Source organism: Ixodes scapularis, unplaced genomic scaffold (genome assembly GCF_016920785.2).
Source record: "Ixodes scapularis isolate PalLabHiFi unplaced genomic scaffold, ASM1692078v2 PGA_scaffold3__209_contigs__length_174095766, whole genome shotgun sequence".
NCBI lineage: Eukaryota > Metazoa > Arthropoda > Arachnida > Ixodida > Ixodidae > Ixodes > Ixodes scapularis.
The window spans coordinates 46,718,282-46,738,292 of record NW_024609868.1 but is presented as its reverse complement, the minus strand read 5'-3'; the positions used below and the strand labels follow the sequence as shown (position 1 = coordinate 46,738,292).

The 20,011-nt window shown below is 46.4% G+C and overlaps 1 protein-coding gene across 1 annotated transcript; it reads left to right on the top strand.

The window, feature by feature from the left end:
* The first annotated feature begins 5 nt into the window (after positions 1 to 5).
* Positions 6 to 19,074, top strand: LOC115328993. Its single transcript, XM_029990467.3, has 5 exons — positions 6 to 166; positions 1,142 to 1,302; positions 5,127 to 5,504; positions 7,315 to 7,380; positions 17,843 to 19,074. The coding sequence occupies exons 1-5, from the start codon at positions 52 to 54 to the stop codon at positions 18,050 to 18,052; spliced, it is 930 nt and encodes a 309-aa protein (XP_029846327.2). The 5' UTR covers positions 6 to 51; the 3' UTR covers positions 18,053 to 19,074.
* Positions 19,075 to 20,011: the final 937 nt, after the last annotated feature.

The window sequence follows — 20,011 nt, the reverse complement described above, 5'->3', positions numbered from 1 at the left end:
AAAGTCGCGTGGTCGCGTGCCGATGGTGGCGCGTCGAGCGCTGAAAGAAAAATGGAGGACGTTGACCAGATTGCGCGCAGGCGAGAGATTCGGAAAAAGAAGATATTGGAAAACTCTGACGCCCGATGGAAGAAAATCGTAGGACAAGAGAGGCGTGATAGCACGGGTAACCCTTTATACCTTTCTTGAACGTCTACCTCGCGATGGTTCTTTGTCATTCGGCGCAGATGTAAGCCTAAAGCCGGGACGAGAGTTGTACACATCGACATAGTGTGTTACATGACAAATCTGGGCTGTTTTGCGAATTGATTCGTACATCTGGCACGAAATGGAAGCAAATATCTTCAAGAAGTGCTCACCTCGAAAGCGCTCAATCGTAACGAGCGTGAGAGTGCATCTAACGAATCGAGCTTTCTTTTCGCGAAGAATGACGTGCCGGTCGCGGTTTTTGAATCGTTTCCGATATAAACCTAATCGTGGTCGATGAAACCACCCGCTGGTTGATTCGAGTCGGTCGTATTCTTTGTACTCTTGCGTTTGGAATAGTTCCCCTCGCCCCGTGTTCGACGAGGTTCTGCCTAGAGATACGCCAACGAAACGGTGTACACACCGTGTATACAAAAAAGTATCGATTATTTCTTGCTTGTTATTGCTTGCCATCGACGCAAAGTATCGTCCGGCGACACGCGGTGCGTGCCGTTCGAGCGGGCCATGTTAGTCACGGGGCGGATGTGCTGACGAGCGGCAATGACGCCGGGATCGAGCGCCGTAGCGACCGGCCCTTTCGAACTCGCCGTCACGAGACGGTACGAGAGCGCGTTTAGCATATCTGGGCGCGCTAGCGGAACGAATGATAAGCAGCGGCAGAGGCAAATGCAGGTGCTTTCTTACGTGTAGGCAGTTATTTCTTTGTGTTGCGCGCCAGTACAGATTATGACACCGATTTTGTGTTTCTGAAACTTGGCGAAATAGAGTCTGGAAACCAGAACCCCAAGGGACATAAATCGGGGTATACTCTCTTGAAAACTGTTTTATAACAACTTTAATGGAGGCTGATGTAACCTTTGCGTCATGATGTTACGTATGAATCCTAATGGCCCACAGTTATTCGTGACAAGCTTTTGACCGTGTGTTTCTGCAGAGCTTCTAAAGGATGATGGGACCCCACCCTTATCGGCACAAGGCCCAAGGCTGTCTCAACAGCAGGAGGTGCCATCCCGGTCTCCCGGGCTACATTCTACATTCGAGGCTACATTCTCTGCCTCAGAGGAGCAGTCCAGGCGGTCTTATTCCTTTGGGGAGGCAAGTGTCGCTTCTTTTTTTAAATCTGAGCATGTAACAAGGCCTCCCTGTTTTTAAGCCAATCGGTCGTACCTATGGTTGTGGTCTTGCCGTGACTTGGAGGTTTGTTGACTGCAGTTGGGCCACCAAACGTTGAAGGGAAAATCCGGGTGGAAGAACTGACTGGTGTTTTTGCACGTGGAATTGTTGTGGCGCCGAGCAAGGGCAAAAAATATGGGATTCCAGCCGACCAAGAAGAGCACGAGATAATGGTGCAAGGGTCGTACTGGGTGTACTGTGCCGACAAAGTAACTGGCGTGAGCGTGTGGCTTTATCTAGCTTCTCATTTGCATAGGGTGACCACCCGTCCCGCGACTTGCGGGTCTGTCCCGCATTGAGGGCTTGTGTCCCGCGTCCCGGAAGAAATATCAAAATCTTCAAAATGTCCCACATTTCACACTGTCGTAAAATTTACCACAGATCTCATGGCTTTGCCGAAAAATGGGGCACGGGGAAGCGCGGAGGTCGCTGGTAAACGTGTGAATCGCGATGGTACACCATAGTAGGAGGACTGACGTGCTCCGCTGTGTGCCTCTCTTCCCTTGGTGACAAAATATTGCGAGATTAAAATTGCTCACCAAAAGTTAAAAGTAAATAAATTATTGTAATGAATCGTGCTGCGGCAGTGCAAAAAAAAATGTTGTAGAAAGTTTTCTTCTTTTTTTTTTTTTTAAGTGAAGACGATTACACAAGGCAAAAAGAAACTCGCAACAGTCAACAACAACATAAGGTTCGCAATTTCTGTCCGTCTCGGATTAAAAAGCATCATGGTAAACGTCCACCAGCTCAACTGTGCACTAAGTTCTTTTTTGCAGTTGCCACAGTCGAAATGTGATACCGTTCTTCTCTTACAACTACAACCCGTCCCGTCCCCCACCCCCACCCCCTTTCCTCCGGGTCAGCCTGTCCCGCATTTCGTTAGCAGGGAGGTGGTCACCCTACATTTGCACAAGTGCATGTACAAATGAAGCGCTAGATTGGGACACATGCTAGGTTGGATAGCGTTGTACATTAAGTATGAGAAGTACATATGTGTGCAAACCATGTATGTCGTCAGCTGAATTACCAAAGTATCGGGGGAACTTTTGATTTTCTGTCACATGCAAAGTTTGATGCTCTCGTCATTTGGCCCCCTCTCGTAAAGGGTGAAGGGCACAAATGTCGCAGGCATTGGTTCGAGCATTGGTTCGAATTATGTTTTCGTTAGATTGACACTTCTGAGTGAGAAGTAAGGCTCAAGCTTTTACTTTGCACTAGTGCTGTACTCAAATGTTGGTCAGAAAAAGACACAGTGATGTATCGTGCACGCTACTTCACACCGTGTTAGTGGCTCTACTTACGTCATCCAAGGTGTGGGTACTGCGACATAGAGTAGACTCTCATTAACTCAATTTCCAGGAACTCACAGATTTTAGTTTAAATTATCAGAAGTTTGAATTATAAAAAATTTATCTAAATATGATACTAGACAACATTATGATTTGTTACATGGATAGCTACACATAGAATTTTGCCAGTTTCCTCTACATAGGCCTAATTATAAGCAAGCACAGGCATAACACATTGGTGAAAGAACTGTGACATTAAGTTTATTCATTCGGCAAAAAAGTTGGCGATTGTGGACTGTTCCGTCAGCACATAAGATCTCAAAACAAAATTTTGAATAACAGCCAATGCAAGTCACTCTTTACGGGACTCTTCCTTTGCAGACAAAAACTTCCGAAGCTGAGCGATGTGCTCAAAGACCTCTGTGGGTGTGACAGTTGATAGTGGGTCATCCCTTTCTTCATTGTCATCTTCACTCTCACTGCTGCACTGTGCTGGCATTACTTCCTGCACTATGTCCTCTAATGAGTCATCGCGACAAACACACACATCGTCGTCAAGACTAGCATATACTGCCAGCTCGGTGTTCAGATTATGTGCTTCAAGGCCAGAAAGCATGATGTCAGTGAGCTGTTCCTCGTCCTCTATGTCGTCTTGGTCATCATTGCTAGTCTTGAAGCACATAATGTGAATGCTGTTTTCCGCTAATGTTTGCCCGCTTGAGCCCCGTTGAGTGCTCTTCTTTCCGAGCACCGGTGCACCGCGGAGAAGCAACACTTGCGAAAGCAAGCTCCGTGTGTATTGCTTCTTTGCGGTGCACCGGTCATCGGAAAGGAGCATACTCAACTGGGCCACGAGAACAAAAAAGTATGAATTAAGCGAAAACACCGTTCACATTAAGTGGCTTATTAATACATTAAAAACATAGCGGGACAACCAAAATTTTTCATGTCTGTTTGAACTAACCGGAAGTACAAAATATCCGAGTTTGGATTATTGTGAGCCTACTGTATTGTCTGTGGAGAATGACAAGTGTGTTTGTTGAAATGCATCAACTGGGAGCTGTTAGCAAGCCTATGCTCAGAAGTATTGGAAGTAGCTTTAGCAGTGGGTAAACACTTCCCTCACATTCACTTAACACCAGTAAGGGCCAACGGTTATCGTCGTCGAACAATAAGTTGCTTTGCCCACAGCTTACACTACCTTGTTTCAGCTTCCGTCCGAGCGCATCCAAAGGCTGAGGGACGGTTTGCAACTTTGAGAAGAGCATTCCTACGCACCACAAAGTAGTTTGAAAAAGTAATTTTTCTAAAATAACTGTTTTGTGCATAAACATTGCACAATATTCAAGATGTGTACTGCTGAGAAGGATTTGCAACTAAGGGAATACAATACCTGAAGTTTATGTTTTTATTAATGTATGTAAATGCATGTGGTTTGGTGAAAACATGCACATCCGCTGGCAGCACGGCTGCTGCGCTTGGTTTTTCTGTGTGATTTCGTTCCCGTAATGGCCAAATCATGCGCTTCGCTGGTTTCCTCACTGAGTTGCTTCAAAACGTCCTTTCGCAAAAAAACGTTTGGGCGTCAGGCGTGAGAGGTCGTGATGAATGTCTGCTTTCAAATTCGGCTGGAGACTCCGGCCGCGTAGTACCGCGAGTGCGGTCTAAACACGAAAAGCGTCCGGGCCACTACAGTTCACTGATACGCGTTGAAATCAGGGCACCCCTTTGCCTGTCGATCACATTGAACACCGAGAAGCTGGTGAAAAGGATTGTGCCTCGAGCCCTGGTATATCCAGACAATACAAGAAAACATTGCACCTTTGCATTAATTCCATTTTAATCACGGCCGGGTCATCGGGCACCTTGCAAAGTGCACTTACATCTTGAAACTATGCCGAACAGGTGAAAAGCTCGGACACAGACGCCAGCGGCCAGCCTACGTACTGACATCCCCTGTGACTAAATTTCAGAACGTGAAAGGGCACTTTTCAAACCTGTAGCGGACGACAAACTTGGCGACCATGGGTGGTGCGAACGACCTGCGGCACAGCGGAGTGATACAAAAGTGCAGGCGAGATCGCATGACCTATTGCCGGCGTGTGACTGGCTCCGGCCACACATAGCTTTGGCTGCTCTCGGACGGAAGCTGAAACGAAGTATAGTGCCCACGTACAGATATGCCCTGTACCCATGACGGAGCCTCTTGCCCGAGCAGCTCAGGCAATACGACTGAAATTGCCATTTTTATTTATGGAAATATGAAGGAACGATTGAGGCAGTTCCCGGACACATCTGTTCAGAATCAGTCACCTCCTATCACACGCAGAATCTGATTACACGCAGCCAAATCACGGCGAGCCTTGGCTGCATGTGATGGAGGCTAGACGTTCGGAAGACGCACACTTACATTCTCATTCCATCTGTGACTATAACGAGGCACTCGTCTTGTTACAGGCCAGTCCGACGGACCTGTGGAGAGGTGAGACGCTCCCAGAGTCTTTGGCATCCGGCACCCCGCCCCGCACGTCGCTGTTGGGGGAGTCTCGGACGCGTTCCCTGGATGAGACGGCCAACGGGATGCCCCGGCTGATCTCGTCGGCGCCCCAGCAGCGCCCTGCCTCCTACTCGTTCCCCAAGAAGGTGTCAGACACCGAGTCCCGGTCGTACTCGCGTTGCAAGCAGGACTCGCGTGAGGACGGCGGCCCCCTGGCCTTCCTTCTGGACTGTCTGGGTTCGTGCGGGCCGAGCCTGGTGCGTGCCTGGCTGCTCGGCCTCATGGCCACCTGCGTTCGGCTCTGGCTGGCCCTCGGGACCGCCTGGTCCGGCCTGCAGGTGAGCACGGCGGGCAGGGCCGATACTTTTTTCTTTGGACGCAGCGTCTCGTCGACCGCCACACAGTGCCGTCAACGCGAATGCGATATATTATTTCGAAAGGGTATTGACGGCTTCGAGGCAAAACGCCGGCCTATTGAACCCAGAGTGGCAGGTTTGAATCCCGGTTGAGGTGCCCGCAGTCGGGCTAAGGCTTGTTGCGGAGAAGGCCGAGACTTTAATTGCGCGTCGAGCAATCCGCGGGTGGTCGAAATTAATCTTTGGTCCTTTGCCCCAGTGTGCCGGACGACCTTCGTTGGTTTGGCGTGTAAATCCTTCAAGTTTGACTTTGAGCGTATTGGCAGGTATTGAATTTTGCTATGGTGCCCAAAATGTGTCTTCTGCCGGTGTGTTTGACGTCCCATACCGTAGGAAGCGGCCCCGAAGTGGGAACAGACTACGTACAAGAAGTGAGTGTGTCGAGCTGTCGGTGGTCACAATGCTGGCGACTGATTGTGGAGCTGCTGGCGAGTGAGGCGAGTGGACGTGGAGGTCGCCGTGCTTGCAGTGTCCCATTTCTTGCGTTTGCTGTAGCTTCCGTTGATCGTCTGGCCACAGAACGAGTGTCCGTTCCAATGCCGTTCAGGATTGCCGTGGGCAACGGCGTGACGCATGTACGACGCCCCCTTGCAGATATCGACAGATTACAAATAAGGATACGGTAAACTCGCCAGTCAGAGACACGAGCATAGATTTAACACTTAGGTTAGTGCCCCAAAAGAGCACTTTTTACCACACTGGGTAGTATAGTTACGACGACAACCTTTAGATTCTAAAAAAGAAAAAAGAGGAATTGGCAGTTTCACGTTCATGCTAACAGTGTTGGTCTATGCGCAGTAGAATTTCTCTCAGGTAACATAGGTTTTTTCGGGAAAAATCCTTCACTACCTTAGTAGTGTGACTAAATTGGTATCTCAAGTGCCCATAGTGAGTTGCAATAGTACAAGCACACTAACCTTTCATCGCCATACTGGTCTACTAAAGAGAGGTTGTACTGTGGTGGGAGGCAGCCTGGGCTATGTGGTGCTTTCCTCTGGCCATGTTTAGTAGGTTCTTGAAATCCCATTTTAAATTTCCAAAATCACCATTTTCTACGGCTTCGCAAACTCTCATACTTCTGGGCAACCCTCGAAGGCCCTTCAGTTTTAACTATTATAGCTGGACGCGAAGTCCAAACAAAACATGAAGGTGGTTGAGGCTGCTAGAAAGAACTTGAAAACGTTTCATAGCTGAATGTGACATTTTGAGTTGGAGGGCTTCTGTTGAGCCTGTTAGAATTATTATGCTTAGTCTCGTTGCTTTAGCTTTGTTCGGGTAAATACTTTCAAGCGTTGCCGGGTAATTTTTCTGTGTCTCATTGAGAAGGACTTTGAAGGATTGAGAAGCAAAAATGTTATACGAACCTATGATTGGCAATTTGGCTTTTTCGGCGGACTCGTGCCCTTGGAGGCAGGGGCAGAGGCCAATGGTAGTTACATATTCTAAAGTTGGACTGCCTAGCGAAAACTGCAAAATTGGGAGTGCAAAACAGCGCATCATTGCATTGTGACCTTTGCAAAAATAGTCTCCCTTTTTGGTGTTGTGCACTCAACTATCCTTTGTGACAATGTTGCTCCTGAAATGCTAAACTTCTTAGTTTCTGGGTCCTTGAAAAAGTTTCGGCGTATTAACGAATCCATTCAAGGGAAAGTCTAAAAATGTGTGCTAAATGTGACTATGCTAGGCACTTTGTTATCATGGTGGCACTTACTACCTACTGGTTTACTTGCAGACAATACTACTGCCTTTCTGCCTTCTCGAAGCAGCCATTTATAGCTACCCAACATCCCTGACAAAGGTAAGCCTCTGAATTTCTTTTGTCTTAATCAGTAACAATTTACTGAAGGTCGGTGTGCTGTTGTTTTTCAGCTCTTTGGTTGATTAAATAGTCTTACTTTCTGGTTGAAGAAACAACTGTTATTGTTGTAATTGAAATTCAGGGCAATTTGTTAGTTTGAGCAGCATTTCTTAACAGCTACAGTTCACTAATTCTCGAGCAAGAACAGAAGGATTTATTTTGTTCTTGTTTTGAAAATAAATCCTTCTACAGAAGGATTTATTTTGTTCCGCCGTCAATTGAGTGGGCCGCAAAAATTCGTTTCTCGACCTTTTTTGCTACGACTGGTTTACCTTTTGAACCGCTTTCTTGCGGAACTAAGCAATCTGGCTTTCGTCCACTACCTTTGTTTTATTAAAACAAGTGCCACAATAACCCCCATTGTGCCATTTCACTTTTTACGAAAGTACTTGTGAGTCCGCTAAAAAATAACAGCTTTAACACGGAATGTGGCCATTTTATCATATTTTTGTCGCGAGAATTTTTTACGCTCTTGACTCCGGAAGCAGCCCTTGACTACTTTCTAAGTCAAGAGCGTTGCAAGTTGTTGCAACAAAAATATAATAAAATGGCCAGTTGTTTTAACAAAACACTGTGTCCCTCATCGGGAAGCTAACCACCGACCTCTTGCCCTGTAAGACGATGCGCTATCCCCTACTTTAGCATAGCTCAGTGGCAGAACTGCTGCACCATTTGTGCCAAACTGCACCAGAATAACCTGCTACATGGTGCTCCAAAAGCTGCATTTGTTCTGTGTTTGCGCCAAAGGGGAGCTGTCCTCGAAAAGGAAACAAGGTGTCTGGCACGTGGCATTGTTGGCGATGCCACGGAAAATGAACAAAGTACATACACTTGTTCTTTCTTTTTCGGATGCCTCAGTACAATGCGCAAAAAGTAGGGTTGCGCGAATATTCAAATTTTCGAATAGTAGTAGTTTCAAACAATACGCTATTTGATATTTGCTTCAAAACAAACTGCAATGTTCATACTTTTCAAAGTGTTGATCGCCGTGGGTTAGCCCCCTTGAATGCACTTCTCCATGAGCACCGGTGCACTGCAGAGAAGCAACACCCGCGGAGCTGACACAGCGATCTTGCGACTCGCTTCGGTGCAGTGCAGCCGTGTGCCTAATGTATTAAAAATAAAAAAAGGAAATGTTGTGATTCTTAATATTTGCATAGCAGTAAAGTCTTCATAATTTAACTGTGGCTATTATGCAAGTGTATGTGTTAGGCAGTGATGTTTAACAACCTGTGTTCATTATTTGTGCTTGTTTTTTTTTTTTTTCTTTATTCAAAATAAAATAAAATTTTGCATTTACAGTCGCCGTTTTTCTAACTTCGCAGGGATGGAAAAAACGTCCGAATAATAGAGCAGTCCAAAAAATCAGCATATTAAGAAACTTGCCCTTATTACGTCTAAGCGGGCTTAAAAAAGCCGTAAAAAGTGCCTTGCTTCAGGTTATGCATATGTGGCTTATTTTTGGTTACGTCTCTGTTTGCGTTCAACAACTTTCTGTTTGCTTGAGAATCGAAGCCCTCCTTTTTAGCGTCATAGTTGAGTACTTTCTGCGCTTCTTAGTGACACATCGCGACGGCGGAAGAACAGGTTGGGCAATGATGTCCAAGCCACCATAGTCCGAAAACACAATTTATTGAGACGAGAGACGCAAGTCCATAACCTCTCGCAAATGCGATCAGTTTTTTTTTTTTTTTTTAGGCACTGTTATTGCATATAACCAGATTTCATCTTGTTTATTTCAACGTATGGTATGTACTGTACTGTCATTCTAAACCCTGGCATGTGCCCAGGTCCAGCTGAGCAGATCGGTGTGGTTGACGTAGGCCTAACCAATGCATTTCGGTTTCTGTGCGGTTCCGCGGTAATCGGTAAAATGCAGCGAAATGCTGCATTTTACATAATGTGGCGCAACGCACAATAAGTATATTCAGGCATAGAAATGATTTGTCTCCTTTTCTAGAGCTGCTTATATGTCTGTACCTGTAAGGCGTGAGAGCGAGATGAATGTTGCTCGTCACAATTTCGACCGCGTGCCGGCACCGGTGGCGAAGAAAAACGTCTCACTGTCGTTTCTCCGTTCTCGGCAGCAAGTTTTGTATACATGAACTTTATTTGATGGAAAAAAAAAAACATGGGTGTCCAATGCCACTTTATTGTTTGGAAACAAACACTAACTAAATTGGATATTATTAACAAGACAGGCACAAATGCAGTACAGGAGCCTAATAGTATGGCGCAAGGAGTGTCAGTTTGTTTCCCGTGTTCCGATAACAAAACCTCAATGGAGACACGTTGAAGATAATTGAATCGAACATACTCACTTGTGTGGTGTGTGCCATTATGACCGTAATTATGGGCACCAAATGTGTCTGTACCGAACAGCACTTATGGCATCAATCTCTTGCGGCGATGAAAACATGCACTTGTATTTCCACGTGCACCATGCATGTCTATTTTCATCGTAATCCGGAACCCCCGCAGGGGGCACCTGTGAAAGCAGGTGTTTGGAGAGTGGCGTCTCCACGGACCCCGAGCTCCGCAGGGGGCGCCTGCACCTTAGGTGCTAGGTGCTTGGTGAGTAGCGTCACCACGGACCCCAGCCACTTTGGCGACACCACAGACCCTGAGTAAAAAGTGGCTAAGACCCACCCACGTCTGGCTGTGCGTGGCGAGCCCGTGTCCAGGGAAAAGGGCATCCTGGTGGTTGAGCTGAGCCCGGGGTAGGTTTGGACCCTTCGGGGCCCCCCGGGCGAGGCAACACACCACTTTGGCCCCTGCTTCCTGTAGACGGGTGTCCTGGCTTGGCCCGACCAGGATGATGCAGTCAGTCGCCATTTCTTCTACTATCCCCTCTTTTCTTTCTCTTTCCTCCTTTCTCATATTCTTCGTTTTCACCTTCTTTGGCGGTAAGGGCTAACCTTGGGTGGCGACAGAACTCTCTCTTGATCCACACTTGGTTATAGCTTCCTAGTAGCACTGGTAGAGTAGCATACTCAGACAAGCCAGACCTGTTATGAGATGTTACCTATCCCCTTGTTTGACTCCGCGGTGGGTGGTGCGCTACGGATGCCGAAGTTTTTGCCCTTCATATGGGTTCTAAGCAAAAAACCTCCCCCGATCGGACCTTGAAAAGGGTCCGGACCGAAGTAGTTACCAAAGACTCATCAGCTACAGCCCAGAATAGCTTCGGCCGCTTTCTGGTAATGCATTCGGAACAAAATGGAAAACCACTTGCCAAGCTTTCACCCTTTCTTATTTCAAAGACTCTAGAAAACTTAATTGGTCAAAACTTTAAAGCAAAGAAGTTAGCATCTGGTGACCTGCTTGTTGAAGTACAAAACGGAGTTCAGAGTGTGGTTCTCTTAGATTTAAACAAGATCTCGGATTATAAAGTATCTGTCACTCCACATCGCACCTTGAACAGCTGCCAGGGCGTCATTTCAGAGGAGGACCTTCTAGAATCTAGCGAGGACAAAATCTTGGAGGGCCTTTCCGAGCAGGGAGTGGTCGCTGTGCGACGAATCTCAATACGCAGGGATGGACAGGAGAGACCCTCAAAACACCTGGTCCTCACTTTTGCATCCACCGTACTGCCTGAGAGCATTAAAGCAGGCTATCTCCACTGCAAGGTGCGCCCTTATATACCTAACCCAAGGCGATGCTTCAAGTGCCAAAGATTTGGCCACAGCTCGGTACCCTGCCGTGGAAAAACAATGTGTGCTAAATGTGGAGGCACAGACCATCCAGCCGACACATGCGAAGGTACACTTCTCAAGTGTATCAACTGCTCTGGTTCCCACCCCACCTACTCCCGAGCCTGTCCAAAGTTCCAAGAAGAAAAGAAGATTTTAGCTTTAAAGATAAAAGAGAACCTGACTTACCCTGAGGCAAGGAAACGATTTTCCTTCCTCCAAGGAGGGACTTATGCCGAGGCGGCAGCCAGGGGGGCTGCGCCGCCACTCAAGGCATCGGTGGGCACTCAGTACAGTCCTCGAGACTTTGGGTGCTCCACCAGCCCCCTAACCCCCAGCGAGGCTCCTGTGGGTTCCCAGACCCCAGCGGCCCCGCCAAAACTTCTACGTGCCAGGACGATGCCTCATCGTCTTGGCCCGAAGCCTCGAGTGGTGCTAGACACCACTCCCTCTCACAGCAGTGAGGAACCCACTCCTTCCACTTCCCAGCGGGAGGAGGTGGCCATGGAGGTATCTGTCGATCTGACAGAACCACCTCCACCTGCCAAGGGAGGCACAAAATCTGCCCCTGAAAAAGGGGGTCAGAAGAAAAAACCTCCACGTGTCACTGCCCCAATTAACCCAAGCTAACCTTTGTCCATTTGGTCACAGCTACGAACCCCACATTTTAACTACATCTTAAGCAAGCAAACAAATGGGTCATGTTGGCTTCCTGCAGTGGAACTGCCGGGGTCTACTACAAAACATAGATGACGTTCATTATTTTCTGGACGAGCTGCAGCCTATTGCTGTCTGTTTGCAGGAAACCCATCTGAAGAACACTCACACTGATATTTTACGCCGTCACCGTGTTTTTAGGAAAGATCGTTTGTCAGCCCATTCTTCTGGTGGTGTTGCTGTGGTTGTGCGGAGAGGAGTAGCATGTGCTGAGGTCCCTCTTCGTACACCACTTGAAGCTGTGGCAACCCGTGTTTTAGTTGACTGGCTCATTACCATTGTGTCATTATATCTTCCCCCACAAGTTCCACTTCATATTTATGAACTCGAAGGTCTTATTGATCAACTGCCAGAACCCTTTTTAATTCTAGGCGATTTTAATGCTCACAATCCTATGTGGGGCAGTGACCGACTTGATTCTCGTGGCAAGATCATAGAGCGTCTTTTACTGTCTTCAGGTTTGTGTCTTTTAAATAACAAAGAACCAACATTTTACAGTGCACCTCATAACTCTTTCACATCCATCGACCTGTCTATTTCGTCACCCTCATTGTTTCCTTGTTTTTCTTGGAACGTTTTAAAGAACCCTTTTGGGAGCGACCACTTTCCGGTCATTTTAAAAAGCAATGTCGCACTTCCTACCATTTTAAAGCGCGTTCCTAGATGGAAGTTAGAAAAGGCAGATTGGGGGCTTTTTAAATTAAAGGCAACGCTGAATGCCTCACTCCTGGCAAGTTTGTCTCCAGAGGATGCCACATTATATGTCACCGAACATATTCTAAGTGCAGCTTTTGAGGCTATTCCGCAGACTTCTGAAAATATGCCGAAGAGGTGTAAGCCATGGTGGAACAAAGACTGCATCTACAAGAAAAGAACAGCATAAAGCCTGGGATACGTTCAGACGGTACCCTACTCCTCTCAATAGAATTGAGTTCAAAAGGAGAAAAGCAAAAGCTCGATGGACGAGGAAACGAGCTAAACGAGGAACTTGGATGAAATATGTCTCTTCTGTCAACAGTTTTGTCTCGTCCAAGGAAGTGTGGGATCGATACCGCAAAATCAAGGGTGATTATCATGCTTTTGTGATTCCTCTTTTCCATTCTCCTACAATCTCGCTTAGAGATGTGGCTAATGTCCTTGGAGAGCAGTTCCACAATGCTTCTAGCTCCGATAACTACCGGGCAGAATTTAGACAATTTAAGTCTCGTGCAGAATGCCATCGTATTAGTATGTCTGGAGGAAATACTGCCGGATACAACAAGCCTTTTACAATGCACGAACTTAGGTTGGCTCTTAGTCTGAAGAGGCAGTCGGCCCCTGGCCCTGACAGGATTCATTACGAGATGATTCGTCAGCTGGCCCCAAAATCTCTGGAAACTTTGCTCTGGTTTTTTAATCATTTGTGGACGCAAGCATGCTTTCCCCAAGCCTGGAAGCAGGCCCATGTTATCCCACTGTTGAAACCTGGTAAAGACTCGGTCAGTTCCATCCAGCTACCGCCCTATTGCACTTACGAGCAGTCTTGGCAAAATATTTGAGCGGATGATTAATAGGAGACTGGTGTATTTTCTTGAAATGCAAGGTTTCTTCGATCGGAACCAGTGTGGTTTTCGTGGAGGGCGGTCAACTGTTGACCACCTAGTGCGCCTGGAAACGACTATACGTAACGCTTTTGTAAACAGGCAGCACTGCGTGTCAGTCTTCTTTGACTTGGAGAAGGCGTACGACACGGCATGGCGGTATGGAATACTTAGGGACCTGTTCGCATGTGGTTTACGTGGTCGCATGCTTTGTGTTATAAAAAGCTTTCTGTCTGGCCGAACATTCAAAGTTAGACTAGGTGCCACATATTCAGACCTTTTTATTCAGGAGAATGGGGTGCCACAAGGGGGGGTCTTGAGCGTTACATTATTTGCTGTGAAGATCAACTCTCTTTCGAAGGTAATACCACGCACTGTGTCTTACTCCTTGTACGTTGATGACGTTCAAATATCGGTTTCTTCTTGCAATCTCTCTAGCTGTGAACGCCAGCTGCAGCTCGCAATAAATAAAATGAGTAAGTGGGCCGACGAAAGTGGTTTTCGGTTCTCACCTGAGAAGACTGTGTGCGTACCATTCTCTCTAAAACGTGGAATAACGCTGGATCCATCATTAGAAATCAATAGAACTCCCATAAGTATCCGAAATGAGCACAAGTTCTTAGGACTCATTTTTGATAGGAAGCTAAATTTTATTTCACATTTGAAACAGCTAAAACTTAAATGCCTAAGGGCCGCTAATATCCTTAAAGTCTTGTCACACAGGTCATGGGGATCTGACAGGAAGTGTCTGCTGCACCTGTATAACTCCCTCGTCAGGTCCCACCTTGATTATGGAGCAGTAGTTTACGGATCGGCAAGGTCATCGGCACTCAAGATGTTGGATCCTGTTCACCACCTTGGCCTTTGACTTGCCACAGGGGCTTTTCGGACATCACCAGTCCTCAGTTTATATGTAGAGACAAATCAGATGTCGCTGGAAAAAAGACGGCAATACATTAGCTTGATTTACACCTACAAAGTCCTGTCCGACCCTGACCATCCAACATACCGCTGTGTGCATGACTCTAGTTCTTCCCTTATTTTTCAAAATAAGCCTAGTATTGTACGGCCGCTCAGTCTTCGTCTTAAGGACATCCGTCAATCTCTTTGTCTCGAACTGAATGACATAAGCTTACTCAAAAGGACCGACACTGTTGCGCCTTGGGACCTGCTGCCAATCAGCTGTGATTGGTGTTTCACCAGGTTCAACAAACACAACATTTCTTCAATAATCCTCCAGCGGGAGTTTCATGAGGTACTAAAAAAATACAGAGATTATTCACAGTTTTATACCGACGGGGCAAAGACCCCCTCTTTTGTTGGATCTGCTGTGTACTCTGAATCATTTACGAGCGTTCAGCGGTTAAACAGTGTTGCTAGTATATTCACTGCAGAACTTCAAAGTGTATTAACAACAGTGGACTATATTATAGAAAGCCATACAATGAAGGCAGTCGTGTTTGTTGATTCTCAAAGTGTTATAACTGCAATCAGCTCTGTAAAGGATTCAAAGCATAATCTCGTCCAGCTTGTGCGTGCAAAAATAAATAAGGGCCTACAAAAGGGGCATGACATCATATTTTGCTGGGTACCCAGCCACGTTGGGCTCAGTGGCAATGAGAAGGCTGACAGGCTTGCGGCCTCTTCCAAAAACTTGCCGGAAACACGTCTGCAGCTACCACATCAAGACCTGAAACCTATTTTTAGGGCAGCAATTTTCCTAAAATGGCAAACAGAATGGAATCAACAGCATGACAATAAGCTGCACTCCATCAAGCCTGTTTTAGGGATATGGGAGAGCTCTTCCCATAAAACCCGGTCTCGTGAGATATTGCTGTGTCGCTTGAGGCTTGGTCATTCTTATGCCACCCATGCTTACCTGTTGCATGGGGCAGATCCACCTTTTTGCGAACACTGTGGTGAGATCGTGACGGTCTGGCATATTCTTGGTCTCTGCTCTGCCCTTGCACAAGAAAGACGCTCCTGTTTTCCGGAATTCGCAATGTATTGTATTCCATTTCATCCTGCACTAGTGCTTAGCGAGCAGCCGATTATTCCTTTTGAACGTGTTGTTATGTTCCTTGAGAAAACAGGTTTTTTGCATAAGTTCTAGCTTTTCCAACATGCACTTTCTATAGTATGTGATCACCACAGGTAATTAGGTTCTTCTCAGCATTTTGTCTTCTGTCAGAGTATCTGACTTTTTACTTCTACATTAAATAACACCCTTTGCTTTGCATAAATATTTAAGTTTGGCGCAGTATGGCCACGTCGCTGTTGCGCCAGAAAGCCCCTAATCAATCAATCAATCAATCAACAGTAATCCGGAACCGAACCCAATTTTCCCGCGATGTCTGGTTACCGTTCTCGACAAACATCCAAAATCATATAAAAAAAGAGGAACATTTTATTTATTACTATGATATTATAATATTACAACAATAGGGAGTTTTAGTAGATAGTTTTCAAAGGCCTGCTACCGCTACGAGCGCGCGCTTCAGAGCATGCATCGAAGTGGCAGCGCGAGCTACCGCTATGGTTAGCGTGGCCTGAAAACGCGATCTACTAAAACTCTCTATTATTGTGTGCACTTTGTGGAATTTAGTGAATATAATATCACAAAAAGTTGAAACACTCATCAGCGTGATGTGGCAACCATGGCAACGCTCCAAATGTTTGCAAACTTTTCCAAATCTTCAGATTCGGATAAAGACTTGTCCCATCACTACTTTTGCCCCTTTCACTGTTTTTCTTTTTTTTTTTTTCTTTTTTTTTTTTTTAGAGGTTATTTTGTGCCAGTAATTTAGCAAGGGTGTGGTGTGGTTGCATTCAATAGAGAGTTTTAGTAGATTGTTCCTATGACTTCATTTCCACCCGCATTGCGTGACCGTGCTACAGCCATTGCTTTCTAAGCAAAAAATACTTTTTTTTTTTAATTTTACACGAGTTGTTTTGGAAGTGGCAGGAGTGAGCTCAAAATGCAAAATAAGTATAGGAGTACTTGGGAATAGCAGGGGGTGGCAGTGAAAGGGTTCCTTTTTTTTTGCGTTTATTTTTTCTCCTTACCCATCTAAGGGGCAACACTGCTTGTAGAGCTTTTTTTTATGTAACTTGTGATCCCATTCAATTGAAATTTACATAGCTCATTTGTCTTAGCATGTTGACTACAAATATGTACTTGGCTTTGACATAGCCTAAACAGTTTTGTTAATATTGAAAGTTATTTTCCAAAATTATCAGAAGGATTGAGACAAATTGAAATACTGAAATTGTAAAATTAGCCTATCTCTGTTGACAAAAAGGTCTATGGAATTCAACAAGGTATAAATGAAAGGTTTAAGGTGATTTATAGGTTTTATCTTTTTAAACAGCTTCTAAATTATTGATGGCAAGATGTACAAAAGCCATCTAAAAAAACTGATGCCATATTTAACACTTGAAATAGCTTGCAGATGCACCTACCAGAGATAAAAAAAATATTGAAGATATGATATGTGCAAGTGGAGATATGGCTTCCATAAAGTAGTAGTGTGTAAATAGTAGCTTATTCTGAAAAATTGGTAAAAAGAAATGCATAGACCTATTTTAATGTGTTTTCACATCAATATTTTAAGACAAAAAAATTTATTTTCTCGAAAATACTTAAGGACGAAATAAAAATTACATGGCAGTAAAAAAAAAAAAAAAAATTTGAAAAGTGTGTTTGGTATTTTTTTTCCTAAAGAGCAGCATCTCCCCTTAACCGTGCACAGTGAAATTTTACAAAAGGCACATTCACATCACAACCTAGTTCCTACCGGGAATCACAAAGCACCCATCGAGGCAGCGGCGCACTATCTCTTTTAACGTTGAAATTGAATGATGCAGGAAACATACACAGATTGGAAACATTCCAAGACTACCCAACAAATGGCGCCAGTGTGTTCTCTCCTCAATAGCGGATACACACAGTGGCTGCAAAATCGACCACACTTAAAAGCAAAATCTGTGAACCAGCCATTTTGTTTGTTAGTTCACAGGCACATATTTGTGCACACATTGGGCGTGAAGGGGTAGAGCCCATCGCACACGCTATGCTCAGCAGCGACGATGCTTCCGGCGTCTCGGTACCCATGAGCATCGTTGCCGGTCTACCGAAATCGCGGGGAACGGTTTTCCGTCTTTTAGAAACGTTAAAAGCTCTCCGCGACAGAGCAAGGCGAAATTGCCTAAGCTTCCCAATGCTACATCCGAGGCTTCGGTGAGTGCATTTCCTATTTGCGACAGTTGCCAGTTGTACTCCAGGTGATGCACTTGAATACGCTCGTATGCAAGTGTGTGAACCAGCCTCGGGCGTCATTTAGCAACCATACTTTGGGGAACCCAGTATCACGTCCAGTGCCCTCAAGCCCCCTCCTTCCTTACTGCTCACAGGCAAGCACGCCTCAGCGCGGCCCTGCGGCACTGCTCTGCTCCCCGCTGTCCCTGCTGACGGCAGCCCTGATGCTGTGCGGGATAGCCCCCAAGACGACGTCGCGCGTCACAGCCTGCCTCCAGCTACTCACCGACGTGGCCGTGGACTTTGCCGTCTACACGTTCTCCTTCGTCGTGTTCCACGTCATCTGGGACGACTGGGTCGGCTGAGGGCAGCACCTGCGGCCGAGTTGCCACCGGTTTCGTCGCAGGGGCGAACTTGCACTTGCGGCCGTGCGCCTGCCTTCAATCGAACGACCCATCGACGTGCGTCGGGGCGGCAAGTCGCGAGTGCAGCCTTCTTGCGGAGGACACGTCGGCCTTGGGGCGTGGACGCCGACCTCCGGCGGGAGGCACGGTTTTCGAGAGAGGGGTCCCCAAGAGTGGTCCGGCGCATCGAAAGAGCGGTTGCAATCTTTTTTCCTCGCATCCAGGCGTCCTGAGGTGTGTGTGTGCACCAAGTGTGTGCCATGGCAGAGGAAACGGACTAGAAGAGCAGGTTGACAACCCCCAACCATTTCGTTGACCCGTACTAGTGCATCGACCCAACACCTTGCTTGTTTCCTCTTTTCCCGAAAGGAACATTTGGTGCATTCAATTTTCGAGGCCCGTTAGTAGCCTTTGAGTAGTGGTGCTGCAATCTGAAGTCTTACTGCGGAAACGTACGGGTCTTAGATCTTTACCCTTCCTATGTGCGAGAAATCTTGCAGGAGCGGAGCGGAAGTCATATGTGCCTCCTCGGGTTTTGTGCAAGAATATGCCCTTGGCGCGACTTGCAGAAAGCATGTGGGCAGGATTCGGATACCCCAAAAAGACTTGGATGGTGCAGAACGGGCAACGGTGGGGTGAGTGATGAGGACAAAAGGCTACAGGGACTGTGATTTTTAAACACTCATTGGCCGCGTTAATGTACATTTGTCCCAGTTTTATCAGTGCTTCTTCGCTTTCTGGTTGCTTGGCCACGAACGTCTTTTGGTTCCAGTTTGTCGGACGAGCCTTTGGATTCTTTCAATTGTGTTCTTTGCACTATTTATTGACTGCACAAAAAGAGGCAGCTCTCGAAGTCTGGTGGACCCACGTGAACCCGGGGGATTTCATCCCCTCTGCTCTTTTTGAAATAAGCAGGGGGTGAAGAAACTTCTAGACATGTACAGCCTTGTAAAAAAAAAGTAAAGCTTCCTAGGAACAACAAATGCTGGCTTGTTCTCTTTCTTTGCTTTACCTGCAGTTTTCCTTACACAATTAGCTGCAGTGAGGGTGTTGTGAAAGGCACAAAATCAATAACATGTGTATAAATAGTTGGTGCAATGTGTGCAATTTATCTTTTCACTTTTTTTTTTTTTAACAGCCTTGTTTTTTAAGGTGCTCAGCCACGAGCTACCGCAATAGTTTAGTTTCCAGCCAGGCTATACCTATGCACGACCAAACGTCCGACTGGCCGTACGACGCATCAGAAAGGCTGCCAAACCAAATCGGGTGCCTGTCAATTGCTGCATTGTGTGCATTCTGTGAGTGTTTGGTCATGCATGTGTAAGGTCCAACCGGGCCCCCAGTGGCAAACGGCGTCCTCCCGCCACCTGTTCGGTAGCACGAGGATGCCATTTCTCGGTAATTGAAAAGCTGGGAGCAGCTGTCCAGGAATGGGTGTGAGGCACTTCCAAAAAGTGGTTTCAGCAGGCCATGAAGAGGGAGGCTGCCACGCAAAGCAGGGGATTCGACTCCGGGGGGAGTCTGTCGAGAAGGTAGACCATATGTACCCACCTCCAAGTGACTGGTTTCCGCAGCGGAAAAAATAATTGTTAATCTAAAGTGGTCGAGGCATATTTCGATGCAGGTGTCACTACATTTCCAATGGTACAAGAGAGGGTGAAGGTGGTGTCTAGTAGACATACTGTTCAGTGTCTCAATCCTAGCAAATCTCTTGCGAAGCAGCTGCTGCCCCACCCCGCAGCAGCTTGCACGAGCGGTCTCGGCAATGACCCCTTACCACTATCACTACGACTTCTGCACCATCAGTCTCATGCATGCCCACTAGTGTGCTAACAAAAAGAGGAAGTTTAGGCTAGTATAATTAATTTTTGGGCTAACAAATAATGTGAACTAAGCCATCACAAAATTTTATGGCATCAT

Coding starts and splice junctions, on each gene's coding strand:
- LOC115328993 (XM_029990467.3), top strand. CDS start 52: ATGGAGGACGTTGACCAGATTGCGCGCAGGCGAGAGATTCGGAAAAAG. Junction 1,303..5,126: donor GGTCTTATTCCTTTGGGGAG/GCAAGTGTCGCT, acceptor GTCTTGTTACAG/GCCAGTCCGACGGACCTGTG. Junction 5,505..7,314: donor CCGCCTGGTCCGGCCTGCAG/GTGAGCACGGCG, acceptor GTTTACTTGCAG/ACAATACTACTGCCTTTCTG.